A 14,704-nucleotide genomic window follows, 5' to 3' on the forward strand; every position below is an offset into this window, starting at 1 on the left:
GAGAACAGCCAGTTAGAAAGCAAGATGCTGAATAGAGCGAGAGACAGCCAGTTAGAAGCAGGATGCTGAATAGAGCGAGAGACAGCCAGTTAGAAAGCGGATGCTGAATAGAGCGAGAGACAGCCAGTTAGAAAGCGATGAGCTGAATAGAGCGAGAGACAGCCAAGTTAGAAAGCAGGATGCTGAATAGAGCGAGAGACAGCCAGTTAGAAAGCAAGATGCTGAATAGAGCGAGAGACAGCCAGTTAGACGCAGATGCTGAATAGGCGAGAGACAGCCAGTTTGAAAGCAAGATGCTGAATAGAGCGAGAGACAGCCAGTTAGAAAGCAGGATGCTGAATAGAGCGAGAGACAGCCAGTTAGAAAGCAAGATGCTGAATAGAGACGAGAGACAGCCCAGTTAGAAAGCAAGATGCTGAATAGAGCGAGAGACAGCCAGTTAGAAAGCAGGGATGCTGAATGAGCGAGACAGCAGTTAGAAAGCAAGATGCTGAATAGAACGAGAGACAGCAAGTTAGAAAGCAGATGCTGAATAGAGGCAGGAGACAGCCAGTTAGAAAGCAAGATGCTGAAATAGAGCGAGAGAACAGCCAGTTAGAAAGCAGGATGCTGAATAGCAGCGAGAGACAGCCAGTTACGAAAGCACAGAGATGCTGAATAGAGCGAGAGACAGCCAGTTAGAAAGCAGGATGCTGAATAGAGCGAGAGCAGCCAGTTAGAAAGCAAGATGCTGAATAGAGCGAGATTGACAGCAGTTTAGAAAGCAGGATGCTGAATAGAGCGAGAGACAGCCAGTTAGAAAGCAGTGATGCGATGCTGAATAGAGCGAGAGACAGCCAGTTAGAAAGCAGGATGCTGAATAGAGCGAGAGACAGCCAGTTAGAAAGCAGGATGTTGAATAGAGCGAGAGACAGCCAGTTAGAAAGCAGGTTACTTGAACTCCCCAAAGAAGCCTAAGCAGCTTCACATGTTCCTCCATCCTCCACTCTACAGACAACACCCTCTCATTGGTAGAGTCAAGACTGGCATCAGTGACTGGTTCCTAAAGGGCTGCTTCCAATGGGCTCCTCCAGATGGGCTGTCGTTTGGCTCGATGGCTTAAGTTCTGAGCGCACCGAGACTTTGGGTTACTTCCTCTGCTCATATACATCACAGTGTGGATGGGAAGTTACTGCATCTATTCGCATTTGAACTTCTGCAGTTGCGCCTGATGTTGTTTGGATAAAACGAGCAATTCGAAAGATGAATAAGATTGTTGTCATTCAATACAAGACTCTGGAGGAACACAGGAGTGAGGAGGAGAGATGCAGTGTGGACTGTCTGGTAACAGATGAACAGCATACAGACGTACTGTGCCAAGATGCAATAGAAGACAACGCTGTTGTAGACAGGAGCTACGGGTAAGCACCTTTTCTCTTATTTTTGTCAAATACAGCACAACTTACTTAAAGGTAAAAGTAAAACCCACATTGATGAGATGCATTTTCAAACATCTTCAATGCAGTTCTATATTTGCATTTTTTTTTTATACAAAAGACAGTGTTGATATTTTATTAAATATGTAACGCTGCAAAAATAGTCATATGTAAAAACAAACTAAGATATGTAATAACAATACTTATTCAGATCGAGGGGAAATAGATATCATGATCAAACGTTTGAATTGATTGGGAGAACCAGGTTATATCTGCAGGACAAGAACACTTCTTTAATTATTAATAAACCTGACCCACATATTCCCATCACTGAGAGCCAACTTTCGGTAGCTTCCACAGCCCAACAGTGACACCTACGGATCATGTTACCAACTATATATACTCGTGCATGATTTATTACTGAAAGTGAAAACATTAACGATGACTGTATTACAGTAAAAGTTGCTCATGGTTTTATTGGTATAAAAGACTAATTAGGATTTCTATCATTTTGATGCCAGATGGGCTGGTCAATTTTTTGCCCAGTTTGCCTGTCTACAGAACATTGGGGGTTTTGTACAAAGCAATCATTATTTGGCTAATAATGTGGACCTCAAGAAAAAAAACGTCCGGTGTGGAGACCTGTATGGAGATTTTTTGGTTTGTTGCCAGTGTTAAAAATGCCCAGGTTGTATTCTGGTCCTAGTCCGTTCCTGAACTATCAGGTATAGCAACCCTATTCTTGCAATATGACAACTCATCTCCCATCAGAGAATTATACATTTTTATATCATATATCACCTCAAAACAGGTCTAGTCTGGGTGGGGTCAAAGTTCGCTACAAGCGGCAGGCACTTCAGGACATGGCGAGGCCGCTGAAGCAGTGGCTGTACCAACACAGGGACAACCCCTACCCCACCAAGACAGAGAAGGCCCTGCTCGCCCTGGGGTCCCAGATGACTTTAGTACAGGTGAGCAGAGACGTGACTTTAGTACAGGGGAACTGAGACGTGACTTTAGTACAGGGGAACTGAGATGTGACTTTAGTACAGGGGAACTGAGACGGGACTTTAGTACAGGGGAACTGAGATCGTCACTTAGTACAGGGAACTGAGATGGGACTTTGTACAGGGGAACTGAGACGGGACTTTAGTACAGGAACTGAGACGTGACTTTAGGACAGGGGAGCTGAGACGGGACTTTAGTACAGGGGAACTGAGATGGGACTTTAGTACAGGGGAATGCGAATGGGACTTTAGTACAGGGGAACTGGAGAACGTACTTTAGTACAGGGGAACTGAGACGGTACTTTAGTACAGGGGAACTGAGAGGGACTTTAGTACAGGGGAACTGAGACGGGCTTTAGTACAGGGGAACTGAGACGTGACTTTAAGGACAGGGGAGCTGAGACGGGACTTTAGTACAGGGGAACTGAGATGGGACTTTAGTACAGGGGAACTGAGACGGGACTTTAGTACAAGGGAGCTGAGACGGACTTTAGTACAGGGGAACTGAGAGGGACTTTAGTACGGGAACTGAGACGTGGACTTTAGTACAGGGGAACTGAGACGTGACTTTAGTACAGGGGGAGCTGAGACGTGAACTTTAGTACAGGGAACTGAGACGTGACTTTTAGTACAGGGGAACTGAGACGGGACTTTAGTACAGGGGAACTGAGATGGGACTTTAGTACAGGGGAACTGAGACGTGACTTTAGTACAGGGGAACTGAGACAGCACTTTAGTACAGCGGAACTGAGGTATGTTAGTCATGAAAGTCCGTGAAAAAACATTTGCTGACAAGTTGAAGATCCTGAATTCCTGAATTCCTTTTTCTTTTTATGTTGCAGGTCTCAAACTGGTTTGCCAATGCCCGGCGGAGGCTGAAGAACACAGTGAGGCAGCCAGACCTGAGTTGGGCTCTACGTATCAAACTCTACAACAAATACATTCAGGGCAACGCTGAGAGACTTAGTATCAGCAGTGATGACACCAACTCTGAGGGTAAGAGGGGCTGCGGGTAGACTAGGCGAAATTAGAGCTGGGGATGTAATTCCAACAAATATGCATTACGCATATCAACACTGCAAGTGTGAAATCAACTCTAAAAGTGTTCATTGTAACACTCATAAACGAATGTCCCGTACCACACAGAGTTAATGTTTTACTTTAGAAAGTGTTAGGGTTTTGACACTTTTAAAGAGTTTCTGTAACTCTGTAAAAAGTTGAAAATTAACACTGGCCAATACTGTTATACAAAAACAACTGTCTCTGAGTAATTTTTTTAAGTAATAGAGTTGATTACCTTTTAACAAATCAAATGTTATTTGTCACATGCTTCGTAGACAACAGCTGTAGGCTAACAGTGAAATGCTTACGTACGGGTCCTTTTCAACAATGCAGAGTTAAAGAAAATATACAAACTAAAATAAATAAAGACCAGTTTCTTTGTGTCTGCAGAGAGTAAACTTAAAAAGTTATGTGAGACTGCAAAAATGGAAGAGGCAAGTGGAAGGGGGGAAAAAGTAAGGAACCTGCTTATTGGCCCTGGTTTTAAAGCCCGAAATTGGTTAAAGAAAATTGTGATAAATAAAAAAGTATACCAGTTTAATTTAAGGACCAAAAAATTGACAGCTGTACCATATAGATTGCAAAACAGTTGGGAAGAGATTTTTTAATGTACCGATTGAAAAGTCACAGTCAGTCGATCAATCATATAATAATACTTTTAATAAAAATAATTATCTGTAATTTACAATCTGTAGAAACTATGAGAATAGAAAGGTTCAGAACTTTCACAGCACAGTTGAAAAATATATGGCAAATAGAAATAAAACATGGATGTTGTTGGGAGATGGGAGGGGCTGAGTTGAGCTGAAGCGTGGGATTAAATACAACAAGATAACTCATGTAAACTACGCTGTGTCCGTAAAATGTATATAGGTAGGATTAGGTGAAATAATAAAGGAAAATATGAAGAAACAAAAGATCAAATCAAATCGTATTTGTCACATACACGTGTTTAGCAGATGTTATTGCAGGTGTAGTGAAATGCTTGTGTTTCTAGCTCTAACAGTGCAGTAATATCTAACAATTTTACAACAATACACACAAATCTAAAGGAATGGAATTAAGAATATATAAATATTGGGCAAGCAATGTCAGAGCAGCATAGACTAAGATACAGTTGAATAGGATAGAATACAGTATATACATATGAGATGAGGAATGAAAGATATGTAAACATTATTAAAGTGACTAGTGTTCCATTATTAAAGTGGCCAGTGATTTCAAGTCTATGTATGTACGGCAGCAGCCTCGAATGTGCAGTCTGATGGCCTTGAGATAGAAGCTGCTTTTCAGTCTCTCGGTCCCAGCTTTGATGTACCTGTACTGACCTCGCCTTCTGGATGATAGCAGGGTGAACAGGCAGCGGCTCGGGTGGTTGTTGTCCTTGATGATCTTTTCGGGTGCTGTAGGTGTCCTGGAGGGCAGGTAGATTGCACCCGGTGATGCGTTGGGCAGACCACACCACCCTCTGGAGAGCCCTGCAGTTCTGGGCGCTGCAGTTGTCGTACCAGGCAGTGATACAGCCCGACAGGATGCTCTCAATTGTGCATCTGTAAAAGCTTGTCAGGGTTTTAGGTGCCAAGTCAAAATGTGCCATCTTCACCACACTGTCTGTGTGGGTGGAATATTTCAGTTTGTCAGTGATGTGTACGCCGAGGAAATTGACGTGTGTGTATATATATATATATGTGTATGTGTGTATATATTTACAAAACAATTGATGAGGGAATTGGAAATTATGCAGACAATTACATTGATGGAATCTGCAATCTATCTACAATATTAAACCTGATTTACCCCCCAAAAAAGAAAAAGATATTCAGGCTCTTTTGGAGACCAGTTGATGGAGGCCAATGTTTTTTTTGTTTACCCCCATGTTGCAGATGACGAATGTCCCTTACAAACTCCAGCAAGTCAATCAGAGCTCTCCAGGCCCTCCCTCAAGAGTGTCATCAAACTGGAGAAAAGGACTGATACCGCCTACAGTGACGACTACATCTCTCCACCGCCCAAGTACAAGAGCAGCTTGCTGAAACGGTACCTTAACGACACCCTACGACACGTAATGGCGACAACTGATGACGTCACAAAGTCCCGCCGCAGGAACCACTCAGGGTCGTTCAGCTCCAACGAGTGTGACGATGACCTTGTCTCGCCCTCTTCCTCCGAGGCAGAGACGCGCTTTGTCTACCCTATGTGTAAGAGATCAAACATTCCTCATTATATTGTGACACTTTACTTGAAACTCTGACCATAAAGTCTACAAAATACTGCCATAAGCACGACCTAAGACATGGCATATGCAGACATACCAGCTAATGTACAGTGGCAAGAAAAAGCATGTGAACCCTTTGGAAATACCTGGATTTCTGCATAAATTGGTCATAAAATTTGAGGGCAGGGCAACTCTAACCAGCATCTCCAATCTCGTCTCATTGATTGGACTCCAGGTTAGCTGACTCCTGACTCCAATTAGCTTTTGGAGAAGTCATTAGCATAGGGGTTTCACATACTTTTCCCAACCTACACTGTTAATGTTTAAATTACGTATTCAGTATAGACAAGAAAAATACAATAATTTGTATGTTATTAGTTTAAGCACACTGTGTTTGTCTATTGTTGTGACTTAGATTAAGATCAGATCAAATCGTATGACCAATTTATGCAGAAATCCAGGTAATTCCAAAGGGTTCACATATATTTTCTTGCCACTGGTATGTTTATATCGACTGGACACGGTCGTGAGTTCACTTGCTTGGCATAACGCTAACCAACTAGTTTATTTCTAATCAAAGTTTATTGGTTGGGTGCACAGATTTGCAGAGCGAAAATGCTTGTCGGGTTAGCGTTTGCCAATTTAGGTTGGCCAAACTTCTGTTCCTTGAGTTGGTCTTATCTGTCAATGTCGAAAGCTTTAACACGACACAAATAGGCACCTGTGTGCCCTTCAGGACCTGAAGTTAAGAGAACTGCCCTTAATCAGGTTGACCTGAAGTTATGAGAACTGCCCTTAATCAGGTTGACCTGAAGTTATGAGAACTGCCCTTAATCAGGTTGACCCGAAGTTATGAGAACTGCCCTTAATCAGGTTGACCTGAAGTTATGAGAACTGCCTTTAATCAGATTGACCTGAAGTTATGAGAACTGCCTTTAATCAGATTGACCTGAAGTTATGAGAACTGCCCTTAATCAGGTTGACCCGAAGTTATGAGAACTGCCGTTAATCAGGTTGACCTGAAGTTAAGAGAACTGCCTTTAATCAGATTGACCTGAAGTTATGAGAACTGCCCTTAATCAGGTTGACAACTCTAAACTCCACAAAAGGTCCTGGAGCCAAAGCAACAGCTAATAGGAACTTATGCTGACATTTAAATCCCTTACTTAAAAAATCCCGGACTTGTTTTGCAAAAGACAGAGTAGTAGACTATTTTGTCAGTGAATTCCATTATCCATATTCTAGAATGCGTAGTTTCCTTGCCATGGTGGAAATGTCAAGTCTCACGGTCAATTACAGAATGTCTGAGATTTTAGTGACGTGAGGACCTTTGCATAAGTTTCTGGTACAGATGCCGTTTCAGAGTGTTTCTGCTTGGTCCCTGTCACTAAATCACCACAGAATTCTCCATGGAAGTTGGAACCACTGTATTCACACTCAGAGTTGACAGTATAGTTTCTAATTGCTTATCTCAGAATTGTCACTTTAAATTGTTCAATAAAAACATAACAGTTTATATCTGTCACGCCCTGACCTTAGAGAGCCTTTTTATTTCTCTATTTGGTTAGGTCGGGGTGTGATTTGGGTGGGAAATCTATGTGTTCTATTTCTTTGTTGGCCGGGTATGGTTCCCAATCAGAGGCAGCTGCCTATCGTTGTCTCTGATTGGGGATCATACTTGGGCAGCCTGTTTTCCCATCTTAGTTTGTGGGATCTTGTTTTTGCATAGTTGCTGTCTAGCCCTGCAGAACGTTACGTTCGGTTTTGTATTTTGTTGTTTTGTCGGAGTTCAGTATTAAAAATCATGAACACTTTCCACGCTGCGCTTTGGTCTCATTCATCTAACGACGGACGTAACAATATCACAGGAAGTTTTTACTTAATTAAGTCACAAAATACTTTAGTTTTAGGGTAGGCTTCCAACAGAAAATATAAAATACAGATAACAAGAAAGATTTCAGATGTCACAGGCACACTGTAACTGTTTGTGTCCCTGGAGTATTTAGGGGCTGCTTGGCGTGGGAGTGGAAAGAGTAAACTAGTCAATATGCCTATGCTAATTAGTGCTGTTTCTGGGTTGTCCAATATGACGTCAGGTCATCAAACACGCTTTATTTGCACTACAAAATAGTCAAAATAAAGGAAAATCCTGGAATGAGTAGGTGTGTACAAACTTTTGACTGGTACTGTAAATACATTATTGTAATTTTTTTAGGAACTCAGTCGGCGTCTCAACTTACTGTTGAGGTGTTAGAATAATAGAATACACCAGGTGCAATTTTATAAATGTGGTTGTGCATCAGCAGTCACTCAATTAGCCCATGTCAGCAAAAACATTTTAGATTAGCAAGTTATCTAAACTTGTAGTAAACATGGTCGAATTACCGACCAGGGTGGGGCCCATTGATCGTCAGTTATCATATTAAAAACTGCAAACATTTGCGTCCACTCTATGGCAAAATGTATAGAATTGTAGGAAATTAGCTGTAAAACTGCAAATCTTTCTCTCTGCCACATGGCAAAATGAGTAGAATTGCAGCAAACTTTCTTTAAAAGATAAACATTTTCTCTACGCTCCATGTCAAAATAGGCAGAATTGCAGGAAATAACTTTTGTTCAAAAAGTTCTAAATCTTGGTGGCTTGGTTTCCATCTGTCTCTCTGTCTGACTAACTTTTGAGGGGATGTGAAAACTAGCAGCTCCTGCATTCCCTTGAAGCCCAGGATTGTGCAAAACGACTTTACGAGTTCATGAACTAAGTGGACTTCCATGATCAGAACTGACATTTTATTTTCAGTCAGCCAAGGTATTTTGTATTTGTTGTAGTCAGTTTCCCAGATCAGAATTGGTCTGTGAGACGCTAACATGCTTTTTACAGGTCTTTTTTTTTAAACACACAATTTCAGGAAAACAAATCAAGAATTATTGTAAAATATAAAGGACGCAGAGACAAACAAAGCACAGTTCAATTTGCCCATAATGATTTACAGTTGAAGTCGGAAGTTAACATACACCTTAGCCAAATACATTTAAACTCAGTTTTTCCTAATTCCTGACATTTAATCCCAGTAAAAATTCCCTGTCTTAGGTCAGTTAGGATCACCACTTTATTTTAAGAATGTTAAATGTCAGAATAATGGTTAGAGAGAATTATTATTTCAGCTGTTATTTATTTCATCACATACCGAGTGGGTCAGAAGTTTACATACACTCAATTAGTATTTGGTAGCGGTGCCTTTACATTGTTTAACTTCGATCAAACGTTTCGGGTAGCATTCCACAAGCTTCCCACAATAAGTTGGGGGAATTTGTGCCCATTCCTCCTGACAGAGCCGGTGTAACTGAGTCAGGTTTGTAGGCCTCCTTGCTCGCACATGCCTTTTCAGTTCTGCCCACAAATTTTCTATAGGATTGAGGGCTTTGTGATGGCCACTCCAATACCTTGACTTTTGTTGTCCTTAAGCCATTTTGCCACAACTTTGAAGTATGCTTGGGGTCATTGTCCATTTGGAAGACCCGTTTGCGACCAAGCTTTAACTTCCTGACTGATGTCTTGAGATGTTGCTTCAATATATCCACATAATTTTCCACCCTCATGATGCAATCTATTTTGTGAAGTGCACCAGTCCCAACTGCCAGCAAACGACCAAAGCACCCCCACAACATGATGCTGCCACCCCCGTGCTTCACTGTTGGGATGGTGTTCTTCGGCTTGCAAGCCTCCCCCTTTTTCCTCCAAACATTACAATGGTCATTTGGCCAAACAGTTCTATTTTTGTTTCATCAGACCAGAGGGCATTTCTCCAAAAAGTACGATCTTTGTCCCCATGTGCAGTTACAAAACCGTAGTCTGGCTTTTTTATGGCGGTTTTGGAGCAGTGCTTCTTCCTTGCTGAGCGCCTTTCAGGTTATGTCGATATAGGACTTGTTTACTGTAGATATAGATACTTTTGTACCTGTTTCCTCCAGCATCTTCACAAGGTCCTTTGCTCTTGTTCTGGATTGATTTGCACTTTTTGCACCGCAAGTACGTTCATCTCTAGGAGACAGAACACGTCCCTTCTGAACGGTATGATGCGGTGTGGTCCCATGGTGTTAAATACTTGCGTATTATTGTTTGTACAGATGAACGTGGTACCTTTCAGGCGTTTGGAAATTGCTCCAAGATGAACCAGACTTTTTTCGAGGTCTTGGCTGATTCTTTTGATTTCCCTTGATGTCAAGCAAAGCAGGCACTGAGTTTTTAAAGGTATAGGACTTTGAAATACATCCACAGGTACACCTCCATATCAAATTTGTCAATAGCCTATTAAGCTTGTCTAAAGCATGACTCATGTTTCTGGAATTTTCCAAGCTGTTTAAAGGCACAGTCAACTTAGTGTATGTAAACTTCTGACCCACTGGAATTGTGATACAGTGAATTATAAGTGAAATAATCTGTCTGGAAACAATTGTTGGATAAATTACTTGTGTCATGCGCAAAGTAGATGTCCTAACCGACTTGCCAAAACTATAGTTTGTTAACAAGAAATTTGTGGAGTGGTTGAAAAACTAGTTTTAATGACTCCAACCTATGTGTATGTAAATTTCCAACTTCAACTGTACATGTACATTTTGATTTAGTGCTGAGTTTTCCAGAATAATTACTATTTTCCTTGGTAAAATGAAAATGTCAGAACCACCAAAAAAGATTAGAGACATTCAGTAGCAAAATGTCATCAAGAGGCCAAACGATTTATTGTCTAGCTGTAGTTGCTCTTGGCCCGGACCTTGCTATAGAAATCGGAGTCTGAGATGTTTCAGGCAGTGAATTTTGAAAGCGGCATTTTGTGTGTTCGCAATTGGCCTCTAATTTTCTTGCTCATAGCTCACTGAAGAAACATAGCTCTTGACCCGCCTGACTCGACTCAACATAACAGAGAGCCAGTTCTGCTGTGTTCACATGCAAACATGCAAATTACACACTATTTCGTACGCATTTATAAACTAAATCATCAAAATGTATGATAACACCCAAACAGTACACAAAGTGTGTTTGGTAGATTGGAAATCCAACATTTGAGCTCATATTTTCCGTAAGATTTAAGTTTCAACCTGGGACGTATTCATTACACCAATTCTGTTGCAAAACGGAAACAAATGGAACGCGGAGTGATCTATGTACCTGAATTTGTCCAATAGAAACTCTTGTTTTGCTCTGTTTGCTTCCGTTTGGTTCTTAAACTGTGAAAGTTTCCGTAATGAATACACCGCTGGCAACGACACCTTTCTATGTGTTCAACGACACCGTTCCAAAAGCACTTCAAATCCAAAGAACCCAAGGTGAGATAGCCATCAATATACTGACTTAAAGTGATTCAATCAGTTTAGGGCATGACAGGAACCAAACACACCCAGAAGGAGAGATACTGCCACTAAAGAGCCATAGAGGGAGTATTACAGTACATGTCGCTTATTCACACAATACTCTAATGCACATTTCTATGATCTTGGATGTACTGCAGTTCAAACATAAAGGCAGAGGAAGGAATAAAAAAAAACAGCCAAATAACAGTCAAAGGAACTCTGGAGACCTGGAAACAGAGCGTCTGTGTTCATGACACCGCACAGATATCGTATTTTTCCGTCTCAAAGGCACAGGAGAAACATAATTGCATTTGTTTTGGCCGGAGTGCTTATGAGCAGCCAGACTGGAGTACTTCAGTGAGTTAAGGCCCTCTGGGGCAGTTAAAGTGCACAAACACACACACACATGCAAATACTGTAAAGCAAACAGAAAATACATCCACAGGTACACCTCCAATTGACTCAAATTATGTCAATTAGCTATAGAAGCTGTCTAAAGCCATGACATCATTTTCTGGAATTTTCCAAGCTGTTTAAAGGCACAGTCAACTTTAGTGTATGTAAACTTCGACCCATGGAATTGTGATACAGTGAATTAATAAGTAAATAATCTGTCTGGAAACAATTGTTGGATAAATTTACTTGTGTCATGCGCCAAAGAGATGTCCTAACCGACTTGCCAAAACTATAGTTTGTTAACAAGAAATTTGTGGAGTGGTTGAAAAACTAGTTTTAATGACTCCAACCTATGTGTATGTAAATTTCCAACTTCAACTGTACATGACATTTTGATTTAGTGCTGAGTTTTCCAGAATAATTACTATTTTCCTTGGTAAAATGAAAATGTCAGAACCACCAAAAAAGATTAGAGACATTCAGTAGCAAAATGTCATCAAGAGGCCAAACGATTATTGTCTAGCTGTAGTTGCTCTTGGCCCGGACCTTGCTATAGAAATCGGAGTCTGAGATGTTTTCAGGCAGTGAATTTTGAAAGCGGCATTTTTGTGTTCGCAATTGGCCTCTAATTTTCTTGCCATAGCCACTGAAGAAACATAGCTCTTGACCCGCCTGACTCGACTCACATAACAGAGAGCCAGTTCTGCTGTGTTCACATGCAAACATGCAAATTACACACTATTTCGTACGCATTTATAAACTAAATCATCAAAATGTATGATAACACCCAAACAGTACACAAAGTGTGTTGGTAGATTGGAAATCCAACATTTGAGCTCATATTTTCCGTAAGAATTTAAGTTTCAACCTGGGACGTATTCATTACACCCAATTTCTGTTGCAAAACGGAAACAAATGGAACGCGGAGTGATCTATGTACCTGAATTTGTCCAATAGAAACTCTTGTTTTGCTCTGTTTGCTTCCGTTTGGTTTCTTAAACTGTGAAAGTTTCCGTAATGAATACACCGCTGGCAACGACACCTTTCTATGTGTTCAACGACACCGTTCCAAAAGCACTTCAAATCCAAAGAACCCAAGGTGAGATAGCCATCAATATGACTGACTTAAAGTGATTCAAATCAGTTTAGGGCATGACAGGAACCAAACACACCCAGAAGGAGAGATACTGCCACTAAAGAGCCATAGAGGAGTATTACAGTACATGTCGCTTATTCACACAATTACTCTAATGCACATTTCTATGATCTTGGATGTTACTGCAGTTCAAAACATAAAGGCAGAGGAAGGAATAAAAAAAACAGCCAAATAACAGTCAAAGGAACTCTGGAGACCTGGAAACAGAGCGTCTGTGTTCATGACACCGCACACATATCGTATTTTTCCCGTCTCAAAGGCACAGGAGAAACATTAATTGCATTTGTTTTGGCCGGATTGCCTAAGAGCAGCTAGACTAGAGTACTTCAGTGAGTTAAGGCCCTCTGGGGCAGTTAAAGTGGCACAAACACACACACACATGCAAATACTGTAAAGCAAAACAAACACACACACACACACACACACACACCACACACACAACACACACACCACACACACACACACACACACACCACACACCACACCACACACACCACACACATGCAAATACTGTAAGCAAACACACCACACACACACACACACACACCACACACACACACACACACACAGCACACACACACACACACATGCAGAATACTGTTAATGCACACACACAACACACACACACATGCAAATACCGTAAAGCAAACACACACACAAGCACACACACACACACACACACACATGCAAATACTGTAATGCACCACACACACACACACACACATGCAAATACTTGTAAAGCAAACACACACACCCACAAGGCAACACAACACACACACACACACACACCACACAACACCACACGACACACACACACAACACACACACAACACACACCACACACCACACGACACACACACCACACAAATGCAAATGGTAGGAGTGCACAACACACACACACACACAAGCACACACCACGCACGCACACACTCTAATGCATACAAAAAACCCACCACACACGTAAATAGTGGAAAACACAGACGTAAACAGTCATACACAGATATGAAAATACATATATGTATGAAGTAACAGCGTTATGGAAAAGTCCCATCTCCAGTTTCCATACTTGTGTGCGCACGAATAGCATGTGACTTTAGTATGTTGTTTTGTCTCTCAGTGTTTTTCAGACATGATGGACTTACTGCATCAACTTAGATGTGACAGGTAGTTTGTTTTGTTTATGAAAACCCTTCTACTAAAGTCTTTAAAGTGAGGAAAAGATTCTAGCTGCACAAAGAATCAAATCAAAATTCAAATCAAATTTGTATTTATAATTAGCCCCTTCTACATCAGCGATATCGTCAAAGTGCGTACAGAAACCCAGCCCTAAAACCCCAAACCAGCAAAGCAATGCCAGGCTGTAGAAGCACGGTGGCTTAGGAAACACTCCCCTAGAAAGCGCCAAAACCCTAGAACGAAGAACCTAGAGAGGAACCAGGCGTTGAGGGAGTGGCCGTCCTCTTCTGGCTTGTGCCGCGTGGAATGTATACAGAACATGGCCAAGATGTCAAATGTTCAGAAGAGACCAGGCATTGGTCAAAATAATAATAATCACAGTAGTTGTCGAGCGGTGCAGCAAGTCAGCACCTCAGAGTAAATGTCAGGTTGGCTTTTCATAGCGCGATCATTGAAGAGTATTCCTTCTACCGCTCCTAGCTGTCTCTAGAGAGTTGAAAACAGCAGGTCTGCGGACAGGTTAGCACGTCCGTCAGTGAACAGGTTCAGGGTTCCATAGCCGCAGGCAGAACATCTGAAGCAGGCAGACGGCCAGGTGGACTGGGGACAGCAAAGGAGTCATCATGCCAGGTAGTCACTGAGGGCATGCGTCCTAGCGGCTCAGGTCCTCCGAGAGAGAGAAAGAAAGACGAGAAGAGAGAATTAGAGAGAGCATACTTCATTCACACAGGACCCAGATAAAACAGGAAGAAGTGACTCCAGATATAACAAACTGGACCCTAGGCCCCCCGACACTACAACTACTTGCAGCATAAATACTGGAGGCTGAGACAGGAGCGGTCAGGAACACTGTGGCCCCCATCCGCATGATACCCCCGGACAGGGGCCCAAACAGCAGGATATAAAACCCCACCCACTTTGCCAAAGCACA

The 14,704-nt window shown here is 41.7% G+C and overlaps 1 protein-coding gene across 1 annotated transcript in view; it reads left to right on the plus strand.

Annotated features, from left to right (window-relative positions):
- Positions 1-985: 985 nt before the first annotated feature.
- The window catches only part of LOC112071708 (homeobox protein Mohawk-like), a 15,703-nt gene continuing 1,984 nt past the window's right edge, over positions 986-14,704 (plus strand). The window contains exons 1-4 of the mRNA XM_070439487.1: positions 986-1,400; positions 2,227-2,386; positions 3,265-3,418; positions 5,368-5,734. Of these exons, the coding sequence (XP_070295588.1) occupies positions 1,243-1,400; positions 2,227-2,386; positions 3,265-3,418; positions 5,368-5,734 (839 nt within the window). The 5' untranslated portion in view covers positions 986-1,242. The remainder of the gene's footprint in view (positions 1,401-2,226; positions 2,387-3,264; positions 3,419-5,367; positions 5,735-14,704) is intronic.

This window comes from Salvelinus sp. IW2-2015, unplaced genomic scaffold, assembly GCF_002910315.2.
Source record: "Salvelinus sp. IW2-2015 unplaced genomic scaffold, ASM291031v2 Un_scaffold1690, whole genome shotgun sequence".
Taxonomy (NCBI): Eukaryota; Metazoa; Chordata; class Actinopteri; order Salmoniformes; family Salmonidae; genus Salvelinus; species Salvelinus sp. IW2-2015.